This window comes from Manis javanica, chromosome 7 (genome assembly GCF_040802235.1).
Source record: "Manis javanica isolate MJ-LG chromosome 7, MJ_LKY, whole genome shotgun sequence".
NCBI classification, from domain to species: Eukaryota; Metazoa; Chordata; class Mammalia; order Pholidota; family Manidae; genus Manis; species Manis javanica.
In genome coordinates, this window is record NC_133162.1 from 73116303 (window position 1) to 73133160 (window position 16858).

Below are 16858 nucleotides of genomic sequence, written 5' to 3' on the forward strand. Positions count from 1 at the left end.
AGCTCTACTATTAAAAAGTCATATGAAAAATAAATAATTGTCATTTGGAGCTGACTTTTTGGCTTGAATGATAGAGCAGTGAATACTTTTTTAGCCTCTTCTTTAAAAGAACCAGTTGTCGCCTTACAGTGGGGATAAATACTTTTGCAAATAGATTAAAAGCCCTACAGGTCTGGTTTTATTTATACTTTTGATCTTTGAGTAAACTCAGTACTCATATTGAGTTTGTAAACTTTGACATGGAGACCCTTTTGTCCCCAACTCTTTCCTTTAGGTTATTATCGTACCGAGAAAGATAAGGGCACACAGTATGAACTCTTTTTTAAGAAAGCAGACTTTATGGAATATAGACATGTGACCCTCTTCCGCCCTTTTGGACCTCTCATGAAAGTGAAGAGCGAAATGATTGACATTAGTAGATCAATTATTAATATCATTGTGCCACTTGCTGAAAGAACTGAAGCATTTGTACAGTTTATGCAGAACTTCAGGTAACTCTCAAGGCTTAATAATTTGGTTAAGTACTTCTTTTGAAAAATCACATTTCATAGTGATTTACTTAATTTATCTTCATTGAGTATGATTATTTAGAATTACAGAATAATTTTATGGGTTTTGAGGAGCTTTATTTTTTGACATTCTTCCATTTCTTACAGTGTATGCATGTTGTGTTACTGACAATAGATACAGAACATCGCTATCTCCCCAGAAAATTCCCTTGAAAATAATTTGAATTTTAAAATTGAAGTAAACAGAAATTCAGCTAAAAAATGAAAAAATTATTATATCTTGGGAAGTAGAGACTAGCAATAAAAAATTTTTTTATTACATTACATTTGGATATTTTTAAATACTGAAATGTTAAAGAATTAACAACTATATATTAGGGTAATTATTTCAGGAAAGTTTTGCTGTTTTAATTTAAAAATTGCCATGTTTTTAATACTTTAATATGCTAGTTTTAATGCTCTATAATCCCAGTCTTTATTCTCATATTGAAAATTGTTGGATCTAAAAATTAACACTGTTCTGTAGCAGAACATCTAGAAGTCATGCAAACGAGTTTTGCCTGTTTAAAATAGCTTGCTTGAGATCTGATTTCTTAAAACATTTTTTTTATTGCCTTTCTTGGAATTGCCTTGAGATGCTATATTACCCTTTACAGTAAGTAGTTTCAGTCATGGCAAATACTTACTCCTTCATGATCAGTACAATTTCTGGAATTAGCCAGTTTGAAGACAAAATAACTTTTGACCCAAAACTTGAATATTTATTTGCTTGGCTTTGAACTGATTGCACTTACTTCCTTAAGTAGCTTCTAATTTGCTTCTGAAGGCAATAGAAAACAAAAGCTCCAAAAATGTTTTGAAAGATGGCACCTTCTTGGAGTGTTTCCATGGCCCTCCGAGGGCTGCATTCACTTTGGCATGCATGTGGTTATGCATTTGCTGTGACACCTTTAATAATTGAACAATGTCACTACTTTTGTATTTACTTAAAGCTTTGTGTGATTTCATTCTAAATGAGTAATGCCTCATTGGTTTTCTTGTTAAAGTTCATGTGATTGCTTTCTTTTATATTTTCTTTAACAAAATTTATTTTTCATTTCTTTTAGGAATGTATGTATTCATCAGGACAAGAGAATTCACCTCACAGTGGTGTATTTCGGGAAAGAAGGACTATCTAAAGTCAAGTCTATCCTAGAATCTGTCACAAGGTTGATAAGCTGTGTCCACATTGAAGCCCTTAATACTTAACATTCAAAGAATGAGAATTTCAGATATTTAATGAGTTAATAATTTTGAATAGCTGCTGTTTAAAACTTAGTGAAGCATGTGAGTGGTGGTGATAGTAAATTCCTCATTTCACCCTTAGGTTTACTCATGCAACTCAGAATGACTCATTGTACCTTAACCTCTTAGCAGACAGCCTGGCATGATAAGGATGCTCTCACTCTGTGGCCCACTTACCGTCTGTATATTTGCCTCCATTTATTATTCTTCATTTCCTCCTTGAATTCTTTCCCTTTTCCTAAATCTATTTCCTTCACTTGGTATCATCTCCTGAACTTGTCTCTCACCTTTCTTGACTTCTGTTTCTCCAGGTTCCTTCTCACCCTGCAAATGATGCTGAGGTCTCTCCTCTCCTTAAACCCGCACCTGACTCCACAGTACCCAGGAGCTGCTGTTAGGTTTCTGTCCTTTCACAGCTAAACCTCACAGAACATTTGTTCTCTAACCAAGCAATTCGTGTAGTACCTGGCACATAGTAGGTGCTCAGAGATTTGAATGAATGAATTAGTAGTTCCTTAACACCCAATTATTAATCTGTAGCTTCTCAGCCTTTCATCTCTAAGTTACAGGCCCAAAGTAACGACTTAATCGCCAAATTCAGCCTTTTCTCTGTCATCTTCTTTGATCACTTTCTTACATTTGATGCCTAACCAGTACTTCTTTCCTGAAATGTTCCTCTGATGTTTGTAAAAGGTAAATATTTCATAAATATAAGTATGTTATAATGTAAGATATTAGGTTGATTGTCTTCTCTGACCACACCAACTCTGTATCCTTTACTTGCTTCTTTACCTTTCTGCTAGTTGTGGCCATTCCCTAAGAGTCCAGATTTGGCCGGCCATTCTTCTCGAATCGTTCAACTAACATTCATTGAGTCCCACCGACTATGTTCCAGGTACACTGCTTGGGAGTCTGACCTGGGGGGTTGGCACAGAGGAGGGATTACTGTCCATATCCAAAGGGATGCTCACAGCATCGGTGTATAAAAAACAAACATTGCCTTCTCCTCCCCCTGCACTATGTCCTCCTCCTGAAGGCCCTTTTTTTGTTCAAAGCCCATTCTCATGATCCCCTGGGCTTCATGTCTGAGAGACAGTGTCACTCACTCACTCTTTGCCTCTAATTAGCCAGCGCCTGCTCACTGCACAGGACCTTTCTGTCCTTTCCTTGCTGCCACCACCCTAGCCCAGGCTTTTCCTTCCTCTGTCCTTCCCTCCGTACCATCTTTAGGCCACCTAAATGCCAAGTACGCACATTGGTATCACTGTACTTAATCCTGCATTAACCCAGACTCCTCTGTGACAAATGATGGATACCTATATTGAACTTGCTTAAGGAAAAAGGCAGCATTATTAAAGGATCTTAGATAACTCCCAAAATTAAAGGGATTATTACAACCAAATTTGGGGAAGACAACCAAAACAGCTTTAGTATCATGGGGGCTAGGCATAGACACTTGAATACCATCAAATTCTCTTGTTGTCATGTTGTCAGTTTTTCTCTGCATGTTCACTTCATTCTCCTGTTGCGATTGGCTTCCCCTACATGTGAGGTATATGGCTGTTGGCGGCTTTGGGCTCATCTTCTCAGCTTTGCCATCAGAGAGGAAAGAGCTTTCTCCCAGATCCAGTTGAGAAAATCTGAAGGAAGGACTTTTGCCCACTCTTGAGCCAGTCACTGTGGCCCGGTGGAGTGGGTGTATTGTGATTGGCCCAGCTTGAGTCTGGGTTTCCACCCCTAGGAAATTATGGTGGTTGGGTGCTCTGTGATTAGTTCCTCCACTTGGTTCTGGAAGTTGAGGTGGTGATTAGCAGTTTCTCTAAAAGAAGGGGGAGATTTATATCCCATAAGAAGGCGAGCATGGGCACTCAGAGAACTTGGAGTCTGCTCCATGTGCTATTTGCATCTTTGCTTCCATCTCTCTGTTTCCTATTCTACACTCTGTAAAAGTAATCTCCAGCTTTAACATCAGCATCACATGGAGTGACTTATCCCAAGAGAGACACACAGATGCTCAGCTTCACCCCAGTATCTGGTTCAGGGTGGGGGTGGGAATTCTCATTTCTAACACATTCCCAGGGGGAGCTGGTGTTGTGGGTATGGGGACTTCACTGTGAGAACCACCCTTGCCTTTAGGACACTGACCAAGTTCTTTAATTTCTCCTTTTCTGGACTTCTCTTGTTCGTATTTTAGGATCCCTCTGTTCCAGTCTGATTTTTCTTATCCCTGTTCTTTAAAATACTTTCTTCTTTCTTACCTCTTGGCCTTTGAGAATAATTGGAATGACCTTTACACTCATCATTGAACTGAGGATTTTAACCAAAGCATAATAAATTTTTCTTCTAACATCTTCTCTAACTACTCCAAACAAAAGCAGTCTTTTTTCTCAGAACTGCTGTTCATTCATTTATTCAGAAAATATGTATTGAATTCCTACTTCATGAAGAGGGGCACTGTGTCCATAGTAACAAGCAAAAAAAAATCCCTGCTCTCATGGAGCCCACCTTCCAGGGGGAGAGACACTTGAACAGACGTGTGTGGTCCTGAGGAAAACAAAGCTGGGCAGGGGATAGAGGTTAAAGGAAGGGAGGTCGGGGCTGTTGCACATGTGAAGTGAGGGGGTCCCTGATAAGGGACATTTGAACAAAAACCTGAAGAACTTGAGAGCAAGAGCACTCTTTGTATGTATCATGTGGAATGTTTTATTTCTTACCGAGGACCACGTGTGCACGTCTTACCTCTGCAGTAGGTTTTAAAGATCCTGAAGGGCCATGGACCCTCCACACTTTAAACCTCACATGAGCAGCATCTTGCCTCAAATATGGGTACTTAATGAGTATCAGCCCCTGGTGATGATCAGATGTATGAAGCTGGTGACATCCTTTCCTTGTATGAAGGTAGAACCAACGTAATAAAATGCCTGAAATGTAAAACATATTTTGTAAGTTGTGTTGAAGGAAAAGAGTTGTTTAAGGGGGACTTACCATGTGTTGTGCTTTCCTCCTAGTGAGTCTAGTTTTCACAATTACACGTTGGTCTCACTGAATGAAGAATTTAATCGCGGACGAGGACTAAATGTGGGTGCCCGAGCTTGGGACAAAGGAGAGGTCTTGATGTTTTTCTGTGATGTTGATATATATTTCTCAGCTGAATTCCTTAACAGCTGCCGGTTAAATGCTGAGCCAGGTGCGTGAAATGTTGGTAGATAAGTTGAGTGCAGAATTTGGAACAGTGACAGCATGTCCCGTATTTTGAATCAAGTTAATTATTTTTTTTAAGTTATGTTAGGCATGATTTAACTGGAATATTAAGTAGAAAAGTGAAACTTTGCCCCTCTGAAGTTCATATCCCTTGTTCTCTTGTGGGTAAATTTCAATGTCTACATTGAATCCAAATAAACAAATGCAGAGAAGTAAAAGATCTTGAAGTTGACAAGGAGGAAGCAACATTGTCAGAAGAAGCTGAGCAGACAGTATGGAGATGTGTGAGTCAGAATCATACTGTCTCAGGCAGATGGCACCCATACCCAGACGGCTAGGGACAGCTAGTGCTTGGTCTCTGGACTGTACATTTGCTGATGTTGTAGATATTTTTTGAAAATGTATGAACAAATGATACTTTTAGAAATAAAATCTTACTTTAAATGTGAAAAGGAAGTTTTCTGTATTAAAAAAATATCATAGTTAATGTTTTTGATGTAGAACTATCCATACCTTGCAAATGAGTACCTTACTAGTCAGTTGTGTTAAAGATAGTTGTCAGGAACTCTCTAGAACCTAGAGTGTAATGAGGGTTAGGTTTAATTCTGTTTCACCAGACAGCATGAAGTTCACAATGTGGAAGCTGAAGGGAATATATTTGTTCAATGTAAAAAAAAAAATTTTATGTCCAGAAATAATTTGCCTCTGGGAAATTGAGCTCCCTGTCCTCTAAGTGGGTTTTAAGGAAAGTAAGATGAGCATTATAGGATTTTTTAATAAAAACCCTGCCACATCACCTATAGAGCACTTCACAAGCACAGTGCTTTACGCTACCACGGCTGACTGAGCCAGTCTTAGCAAGAGGTGCTCTCCTGAGGTGGATGGGCTACTGGGTGAACCTTTAAGGTTCCATCAGTGCCATCGGTTTGAATGCTTGTGACAAGGCCTTCTGCCAAAGCTATTCCATCAGGTCCTTTAGCTTTTATCTTCCCAACTTTTCCAAATCTTATTCAAATTTACCTGTAATTCTATATTTTATTCATTCTCCAAATACTTACTGTACAGTATTCTTTGGATATACTGTTTCTATTATTCATTTTGAATGGTAAGTTTAACAGAAGTTTCTAAGTTTCTTAGCGATTGTCAGAGGTTCATCTATATCTACAACTGCTAATTAGATGAAATAATAAGTGATAAATAGCTCCCCTAGTGAATAGCTGAGAGAATACCTTTGTGCATCTCCCCAAAGTCAAAGGAATAAATATGTGGTGCACCTTTTAGGCTATTCCTTTCTCTGCTTTTTCAAGTTTATAGTTTCATATCCTGACCTACTGATGTTACAGTCATCATCACATGCATCAGATCAGAATGATATTCAGTAGCATATTGATAAAATACAATATTGATAAAATAAAATCATCATACGTGATCAAAGAAAGACTTGAACAAAATATTGACAGAAATTGAATACGTATCACTCCTTCATTTCATGACTTCTTTGTGTGATGTAAACATATATTTTGACTTATAGGTAAGAAGGTGTTTTACCCTGTGGTATTCAGTCTTTACAACCCTGCCATTGTGTATGCCAATCAGGAAGTACCGCCGCCTGTGGAGCAGCAGCTGGTAAGACTCTTGGCAGTTATGAAAGGCCCACAGACGCTTGCAAGTTCCCTTTATGCCTGTTCACAAGTAGAAAACTTTAGGTATTATAAACACATTTTCATAGTCTCTTTCACACCCCACCCCCCAATAAAATGCTTTTCACATTTACTGTTTTAGAATTAAGGGTCATTCTGGATGAGAAAAAAAAGTTGAGGCTACAAAGAATGTGAAAGTTGTAGTCATTTCTGCCAACATATTTTTAGTAATACTAAAAGTAAATTTTAATTTTAAAAAACTGGTTAACTGGAAGTTAGAAACTACTAAATAACTAAGAAAGAATAATATCCTATGCAGAAAGTCATGGCATGGGAATGCCACATGCCAGAACTTATAATTATTGACAAGGTTATACTTACATAAGTCTTTTAAAATTTTTTAATAAACTTACTATGTTAGAATAATTTAGGTTTACAGAAAAGTTATAAGGGTAGTATAGAGCATTTCTGTACATCACCCATTCTCCCCTAATATTAACATCTTTCTAACCATGGTACATTTGTCAAAATGAATAAGTTAATGTTGATTTTTAATCATAAAGTGGGCAGGTTCAGGGTAAAAAGGAAAACAAAACATTGGCAATTAGAATAATAAAACATTGAGAAAAATCTATTTTATATGATAAGTTTAAAACATTCTAAATAAAATGAAAAATTTTTAAATGTATAAACTATTAACATGAGCTAAGTTTGTATTAGTATTTTATAAAAACTCATGTTAGTAATATTTTATAAATTTAAAGAGGTGGAAGCTCAAGATACTAAGAGCTGCTTTAAAAATTAAAACAGTTATCAAAAAATCACCCTGCAGGTACATACATATAATGTTTTACTGGTGAGTTTCTCCACACTTTCCAAGAACAGGTAATATTAGTGCCATATAATCTCCTTAATACATAATTAGTTCATGAGGCCAGCATTATATTCATACCAATACCCAGCAAAGCAGGTACACATCTGTAGGCCACTGTTACTTAAGAATATAGAATATAATCGAATCAAAAATGGCAACCCAAGCACCCACATCTGCATTATCTGACACCCTAAATTCTCTGTAAAAATCAATTATTAAAAAGAAAAAGATGTATCAGTATTAGAAAATGAGAGTGGTGTCACTAAAATATCTAAATTTCGAGAAATTTCTCTAAGGTGGCAGTATTTGGCACAGGACTGATGGAGGAGAGGACAGACTGGAACGTGTTCGGGAGAGCACTGAAGATGGCATTGCTTTGCATCCTCTGAGTTCATTGAAGGCAGAGTGGTGGAGTGTGTGTGCTTCTCTGGGCTGTGCTAAGCAGCAGGCACCCCCTGCAGGATTGGCCTGCAGGCTGAGGCAATGTGTGTGGAGCTAAAAGGTAGAGCATTGTTAATTAAAACTTCTAGTTCTTGGAATTAAATTTAAAAAAAATTTTTTTTAACTTAAGGTTCATAAAAAGGATTCTGGTTTTTGGCGAGATTTTGGCTTTGGAATGACTTGTCAATATCGATCAGATTTTCTGACCATTGGTAAGTATACCTTACATTTAAGGATAGGACTTCACATATTTACTGTAGCACCTTGTAGCATTTTTCTAAAAGGTTTCAGATTTGAGTGTTTTCCTATTAAATTATGAGTGTCTGAAATTAGCTGAAAAGAGGAGTCTGGAGATATGAAAAGTAAAGTGAGTTTATAGTTAATATCTTTGGCTAGCAAAACTGAAGTCATAAAGATAAAAGTATAATATAATATTTATTTGTTTCTTTAAAATCAAAACACTAGTTTTTAAAAACATCTGTTTGATTTGTTACCCATATTTGTAGTTCTTACGAGTACTCCTACAAAAGATCTCTCTACATAACTTTTGGTGCTGGACTCTTGCATTGTTACAGCTAGAAATAATGTTAGATTATCTACTCCAAGGGCTTTCATTTTTTTTGGTATCATTAATCTACAGTTACATGAAGAACATTACGTTTACTAGACTCCCCCCTTCACCATGGCCCCCCCCACAAACCCCAATACAGTCACTGCCCATCAGCACAGTAAGATGCTGTAGAATCACTGCTAGTCTTCTCTGTGTTGCACAGCCCTCCCTGTGCCCCACCCCACATTATACATGCTAATATATTTTTTTATTTAGAGATCAAACCTGCTTTAATTATCTGTCGACCTCTTATGCAAAAATCCAAATATTAAAGACATAGAAAACACAACTGTTCTTTGTAGCTCTGGTTGAAGTTGGATGGGGACATGGCCTAGTCATCCTCTCCCCTACACCAAAGATAACTATGAACAATCTGGTCTGTGCTTCCTGCCCGAGCCCAGCATTAGCCTTACCCAGCAAAAAATAAAGTACCAGAGCATAGTTTAAGAAAGCAGGCTGAAACCCAGTTCCATGTCTCCTGATTCATTTGGTAGCTGTTTTCCCACAGGATGTAAGATTATATTTTATATATTTTATGTATTGTATATATACATATATGTATTCATATACATATTTTATAATAAGAGTATATATTATGTACTTTCTACGTCCATCTCATATTCATTTTTATAATCAGCCATTTGCTTTGGAAATTCTTCCACCTTCTCTCTTTATAACACTTGAATAATGGAAAATCAACCAATAGCAATAAAAGGACTACTAAAGGAAACGAATGCCCTTTTCCCTGATTTCTTACATAATAAAACAGTAAGGATACATTGCTGTCTTCTGACACCTGTTATTTCCCACTGTTCTTTTCTCATTTTTTTCTCCTTAGATTCCTATTAGACATAAGTTGCTACAATTAATGGTGTACCACATTTCTGTGAGAATCTGTTCATTTTTCTTCATCCTTTTTCTCTCTTTTCTTTGGATTGCATAATCTAAATTGATCTATCTTCAAGTTCGCTGATTCTTTTGTTCATCTCCACTATTGGGCTGCTTGAATGAATTTTTCATTTGAATTATTGCAATTTTTAACTCTAGAATTTCTATTTATTTCTTTATCAATTGACACTTGAACAACACAGTAGTTAGAGAGACCGAGCCCCCACACAGTTGAAAATGTACATAAACTTCTGACTCCCCAAAAACTTAATTACTACTAGCCTACTGTTGACTGGAAGCTTTACCAATAATACTATGGTTGATTAACACATATTTTGTATGTTATATATATTACATAATTTATTCTTACAGTAAAATAAGCTAGAGAAAAGACAATGTTAATGAAAACATAAGGAAAAGAAAATACATTTATAATACTGTAAGTTCACATCTTTTATTTACAAGAAGAGTCATCTGTCAATACCTACATAAGTATTATTTTACATGATACAAAACACACCGGATGTTACATGTCTTATTAGACAGTAAATAGAAAATGTGAAATTCACTTTTTTTTACAGGTATAGCAGTTCATGCACTGATAATGAAGGAACAGCAGTATGGCTGCTTACAGCAGCCTAGTGTGATCATGCTATCACTTCACTGCAGCCTCGCCTACAGCTAAGGAATCATTATGAAATGTTCATGGCATGTAGTATTAGTCATATTCATAATACAGTATTGGGCATACCTAATTTTGTCTTAAATTTTTTTTGATATGTGGTTCATCTGTGCGTTTTTCAAATTGTCACAAATCTCAAAAAACTTTTCCAATATATTTACTGAAGAAAAATCTGCATATAATGGACCCATGCAGTTGAAACCTGTTGTTCAAGGGTTTATAATTGATATCTCTTTATTAATACTCTCTATTTGATGAAACATTGTCATCTTGCCTTCTGTTACTTTAAACATGATTTTAAAAAATTTTTTGACATACTTGTAATGGTTGTTTTGAAATGTTTGTCAAAACCAACATCTGGGCCCTCTCACAGGCAGTTTCTGTTGCCTGCTTTTTTCTTTTTTGAGTATATGGGTTACACTTTTCTGCTTCTTTACATGTCTTATAATTTCTTTTTTGAAAACTGGATGATAGTAATACGGTAATTCTGGATATTAATTCCCCCCTGACTCCAGGGCCGTTCTTTGGTTTTCTTGTTGCTTGTTCGTTTATTTGTTGGCTTGGCTTTACTGCTTTATACTTCAGTGAATTCCATCTCCCCACCTCCACTATGTCACTTCTTGTGTCACCTTTCAGGGCATGTGCACCTGGGATGGCATTAGATTGAGCAAGGCTCCCCTTTACCGTTTCTTTCCATGCCTCTGTTGATATCACTCCCACCTGTTAGGCTCCAGTAATTGCTCCTTGTTTCTGTTGATGCTCTGGAGCATAAATTGCTTCATAGTCTGACCCCATTAAATCAAGCCCTTTAGCAGGGCAGTTTTTGAGGCAAGTCTTCCAGGCTTGTTCAGACCCCGGGAGGGCTCTTATTAGCTGTCTCTTTCCTTCTTTCTTTGTAGTAAACTAGTTGGCCTACATTTTAGCTTATTGCTCAAATAGAGCTACCAGCCTCCTCTTATTAATTACTTATAATGAAAATCTCCATTATTTACATGAGCCCCCCTTAGGCTTAATCTTCTGCACACTGTGTCAAATAAAGTCAGCTCCTTTGGGAAGAGCTTTAGAGTGGTGGTTGTTATGAACCACCTCTTCCCCTGGGAAAAAATTTCTGAGGCACTGCTCTCATTGTCTCTCAGAATGACAACCTTGCTTTATGAACAGGACACAGTAGGGACAGGAGAGCCTGGCTCTCTCCTGGGTGAAGGCTCTTCCCTGCAGTTGTGGGCTGGGGGAGGAAGGGAGCCCTTGCTCTCTCAGCAGAGCTTGTTTAGAATTTGGCCTTTTTGATTTGGAGCTTCTGTTCCTTTTATTTCCTCTCCTTCTGGTATTCCTATTACACCTATCCTATACATTTTGCAGTTGTGCCATAGTTCTTGGATATTCTTTTCTGGGTTTGAAGGGTTTTACCCAATCTTCTTTATCTTTGCTTTTTAGTTTTCGAAGTTTCTTGACCTGTCCTCAGAGATCCTTTCCTCAGCTAATACCACTCTACTGTTAAGCCCTTCAAAGGCATTCTTCGTTTCTGTTGTATTTTTATCTTTAGCTTTTCTTTTTGATTCTTTCTTAGAATCTCTCTCTGCTTAGATTACCCATCTGTTCTTACATGTCATGTACCTTTTCTGTTATAGTCCTTAGCATATTTATCATAGTTGTTTCAAGTCCAAGTCTGGTAATTCCAACATCCCTGACGTATCTGAGTCTGGTTCTAATGCTTGCTCTGTCTCTCCAAACTGTTTGCCTTTTAGTATGCCTAACTTTTTCTTTATAGCTGAACATGGTGTGTATTGGGCAAAAGGAACTGCAGTAAATAGGCCTTTAGAAATGTAGTGGTATGGTGCAGGAGAAGAGGAAGCATTCTGTGATCCTGTGATTAGGTCCCAGTACTTTAGTGAGCCTGTGCTCTGGACCATGAACTTCACAAGTGTTTCTCAGACACTCCCCTTCACGTTAGCTGGGAGAGGAGTTGGGTATATCCCTTTCCCCAGATAGGTTAGACTCTGACAAAATATTTACTCTTGAGGGCAAGGCTTGTTAAAAAGAGCAAAATATTCTGGCATATTTCAGAATGATTACTTTCCCTCACCCCCTGCTGGAAGCACTGGGAGATTTTTTTTCCAGTTTTCCTTGCGAGAGAACCTGGTAGGACTCCTAGAGGTAAAACTCAGAAAAGCATAGGGGCCCTCCTATGACTGGACCCCCTGGAGTTTGTAGCTCTCAGAGGTACCCACCAAATATCTACAGTTTAGATTTTCCTACCTCAGTACTGGTTTCCCTGGAAATTTTTACAGTGATTTCTGCTCTAATAATTGTGACTCTGTCTTAACCTATCTGTCTCTCCAACGTTGGGGTAGCAGTTTGCCCTGTGACCTTATTTCTTTACGAAATCTGAGGAGAACTGTTGATTTTTCAATTTGTTCTGTTTTTTACTTCTTGTTAAAACTCTTCTCTAAACTCTGTACATGCTGGACTAGAAACTAGAAAGAAGTCCCTCATTTAGTTATCTGTGCCATCTCTGATATTTGAAGAGCTTTTTCATATCTACAAGGAAAAAAAGCCAAGATGTATCCAATATAGAATTTAGGAAAGTTGTGACTATTTCATACTGTTTAGAGGTATCAGAATTATTGTCATCCTATGAGTGTAAAATTAAGTGGCATAGAATTATTTGGCAGAAGATGTAATTTGGAAACCTAGCTCTTAATTAAAGAATTAATAGTTTTCTCAGTTAATCTTTTCTAGCTCTTTCTAAAACTTCTTTAAAAAGTTTATTGTTGATCTTGTATCAATGTAAAAATAATCTCAACTTTACCTCCCACTTCCTGTGTCCACCCACGCCAGTGAGCCTTCTGCCCCATTGTTCCAATTGTTCTAGGTAAAGTTTAAATGACATTTATGTTACCAGGTCTACTTGCTTCTTTATAAGCTCTTAATTGAACAGCACACACTTGACCTATTCTTCCTCAAGACACTTTATTCACTTGACTACTGTGATAGCACATTCTCCAGAATTTTCTCCCTTCTGTGGGGACATTTTTCAGTCTCTTTGGCTGACTTATCTTTTTCTGCCTGTTTAACCTCTATGTGTTGGCATTTCTTAGCATTTAGAACTAGGCCCTGTTTTCTTTCGAAACTCCTTCATCCACTCCAGTGGCTTTAAATCATGCATGTGCCATTCTCAAATACATATCTCTAGCTTGGCCATTTCTTCTGTTTTCACCTCTGGGAAGTTTTCTGTGACCCAGAAAATCCTGTGTCTAGAAGGTTAGAAAACAATAAAATATTAATGGCAGTAAGATTATGGGTGATTTATATTTGACTTTGACTTTCTATAGATTTTCTTTATAACTTTGGAGTTTGCAAAGCATTCTGAAATACTTTTATCTCATTTTGATAATCTCAAAAACAGACTTGGGCTCCTAGATGTCAGCTGGTCCCTGGACTTCCAAGCCAGGACATCAGTCCTCCACATCAGGTGTCCTGGAGTTGTACTGAGTCATCTCATTTGAGGCAGAACATTGCAATCTTTGTCAGGTTTGGCCATGCTCTGGCTGCCAGGCACTTACTTATAGTGTCAATTTTGATCCTGCAGGTGGATTTGACATGGAAGTGAAAGGTTGGGGTGGAGAAGATGTTCATCTTTATCGAAAATACTTACATGGTGACCTGATTGTGATTCGGACTCCAGTACCTGGTCTTTTCCACCTCTGGCATGAGAAACGCTGTGCTGATGAGCTGACCCCGGAGCAGTACCGCATGTGCATTCAGTCTAAAGCTATGAATGAGGCCTCTCACTCACATCTGGGGATGCTGGTCTTCAGGGAGGAGATAGAGATGCATCTTCACAAGCAGGCATACAGGACGAATAGTGAAGTTGGTTAACGTAATCATTGACACATTTGTCTGAACCACAAACCAGCTCTATTTATTTAGCCTTAATTCCGATTCCAGACGCAGTGCCTCTTTCACAGAACACATGCTCATCTTTTGTGTTCTTTCTGACATTACTTTAGCAATTTAACTTCATACAAGAAGAAAAGCAAGCGTTTCAATGCAAAGCCTCTGTTTCATGAGAGAACTGCACTTTGGAATGACAAATCAAAATCCAGAGTTTGTCCCCAAATAGTTTTGAGTTAGTTTCTGCCGTGCACCCACATTCTGATGTGTCCTGATTGCATCGGAACAGAGGAATGGAATATGTTCTGCTCGTGGAGGGTTAGGAGCAGCCATTCCTTATAGAGGATGGAGAGCTGTGGAGGGGGTGCATGGACAAGTGCTCTTCACCTGCCAACCCCTGGGTCAACCAACCTGCATGATTTTTAAATGAAGACCTTTGGTCAATTACTTGAAGAATCCTTTTTCTCTGAAGCAGAGGATAAATAAATGACACATCTAAAATCCACCACCAATCGAGAAGGCAGAAACAAAAACCCCTTAATGTTGCTTAGCCTCTAGAATGTCTATTTTTAAACAAATAGGTAATAGAAGAAAATACATAGGTTAGAATCTGTGACCTGATTAAAAATATAATGTGTTATTACTTTACCGTCATGTTGAGGATTAGTAGTCAAAGTTGTTGTAGACTCTTTTGAACAAAAAGGAATAAACATGGAACTGTCTTTGATAGAACATTTAACTGTATTGGATTTCAGGACGCTAGGATGTGCCTGAGAACATCAGTTCATGTGACCAGGGCTCTATGAAGGCCTTCTTGTGGTGGCTCAGAGTGGATGAGCAGACATTGTCTTGTGGTTTTTTGCTTTGCATAGTCTCATTTAGCATGAATCCATATGTATTTATTATCCTTTTATTTCTAATATGTTAATATATGCTACATCTGTATTTGCAATATTATAAAACTTTGAGAGAGAGTTTCACTGAAGGGAGAAAAAACAACTTAATGAGGTATACCATAAGATCACACTGATTTGAGAAAAACAAGAGGTAGGTAGTCTGAATGGAAATATGAATTACAAAATATTTTAGAGAAATATATTACTTGCAGATAGAATGATGCTTTAATTGAGGTATAAATTATATTAATGAGACAAGATGAATAATAAATTATATTCAGATAGAACTATACTATGTTATTTATCACACCTGGATCTTTTACCATGTGGTCAATTGCTAGACCTAGAAATTGGAGATACGGTAAAAGGCATGCATAGATTTTTGAACTTCTGCTTTTAAAAGGGACCTATATTGTCTTCTTTCTATTTATATATAAACCCTTGAAAATTCACAGAAGAAAACTCATTATGCTTTTTGTTCAGTAAATCATATCATCTGAAATACTACAAATCCCAAATTTCTTGGTGCTACATGAATACAATTTTACAATAATCCTTACTAATTATTCTTAAAAGTTTTAAGTTGGGGTAAACTTAGACTTGTTTTTTAACATGTGTAGAATATTCTCTGCAAAATATTCAGGCCATTGTCTCCTTTTATATACAATTATTTATGAAGACCAGTGAATTAAAGTATTTCAAGTGAGAGAACCAGTTATTTGCAAATGTTTTATTTGCAAAGGTACGTTGCAGCCTCGTTTTTTGACAGGATCAAGTGATTTGACCTTTTCTCCTATTTTTTTAAACTAGCTTTTAATTTAAAGATGGAAGCTAAACAATGTAAACATTTAAAACTGTTTCTGACATTAAATGGTACCAATAAAGTATTTTATTACCAAAAGTTCGATGAAAATGTGCTAAATTAATTTCTTTCTGTTGTAAAATATACAGAAAAATGTGTAACATGTAACTGTGTAATTTAAAGAATAATAAAGCAAACACCAGTTCACCAGCTACCCAGATTAAGATATAGATAGAACATAACCAGTGAAAGGCCTCTGTGTGCCCCTCCTTGGTCACATACCCAGTCTCCATAGTAGTCACTGTCTTGATTTTTTAAAATTTTTCACTTGTTTCCAACCATGCATATATCTCTACTCAATAGATTATTTTGCCTGTTTTTGAATTTACATACATACTATTTCATTATATATTCTCTTCCATTCAGTATTATGTTTTTGAGGTTCACCCATGTTATGACTAGTATTAATTTATCAATGTATAAATTTATATAGTTTATAAATTAAAACTGATATTCCACTGTATGAATATCTTACACTACTCATTCTGTTCATAAATTTGGGGTGTTCATAGTTGTTTGCTGTTGTGCAGTGTTGTCATGAATACTGCTTTACATGTCTCTTGCAAGTGTGTAAGAATTTCTAGGAATAATAATGCTAGGTCATCAGTTGTGTGCACATGCAACTTAACTTTCCAACATGGACCACCTCTAGCCCTGTGAGAGGGTTCACTTTGCATCCTTGGCAATACCTCATTTTGTCAGCTTTGTTAATTCTTGCTAATCTAGTGGGCTTTAGGCATGAACTGCAGTTATGATTTTCATCTCCAGTCTTTTGCCCCTTTTTATCAGTTCACAGGAATTCTGCACATATTCTGGATACTAATTCTTGTTAGTTGAATGTTTGCAAATATCTTCTCCCAGGATGTGGCTTGCCTTTTCCCATTCTTGATGGTACTTTTTGATGAATAAAAATTAACTTTAATGTGACTGATCTTTTTCCTTTTTGTATCTACTCTTTATTATTGACTAATTACCTTATAAATGGGAAAAGATATCTTAAAGCCCTTGTGTATCTTAAAGCCCTTTTTCATATTATCTTCAGAATATCTCATACACAGCTTTGCATTTTCCTGTTAC

General features: G+C 36.9%; 1 protein-coding gene across 8 annotated transcripts in view; it reads left to right on the forward strand.

The window, feature by feature from the left end:
* The window catches only part of CSGALNACT2 (chondroitin sulfate N-acetylgalactosaminyltransferase 2), a 56180-nt gene extending 40360 nt beyond the window's left edge, over positions 1-15820 (forward strand). The window contains exons 3-8 of one of the 8 annotated variants that reach the window (XM_037002821.2): positions 275-491; positions 1616-1717; positions 4802-4980; positions 6526-6620; positions 8080-8161; positions 13719-15820. In XM_037002821.2, the coding sequence (XP_036858716.2) occupies positions 275-491; positions 1616-1717; positions 4802-4980; positions 6526-6620; positions 8080-8161; positions 13719-14008 (965 nt within the window). In that variant the 3' untranslated portion in view covers positions 14009-15820. The other 7 variants (XM_073241134.1, XR_005057119.2, XR_005057120.2 and 4 more) reach the window with 7 other exon arrangements.
* Positions 15821-16858: the final 1038 nt, after the last annotated feature.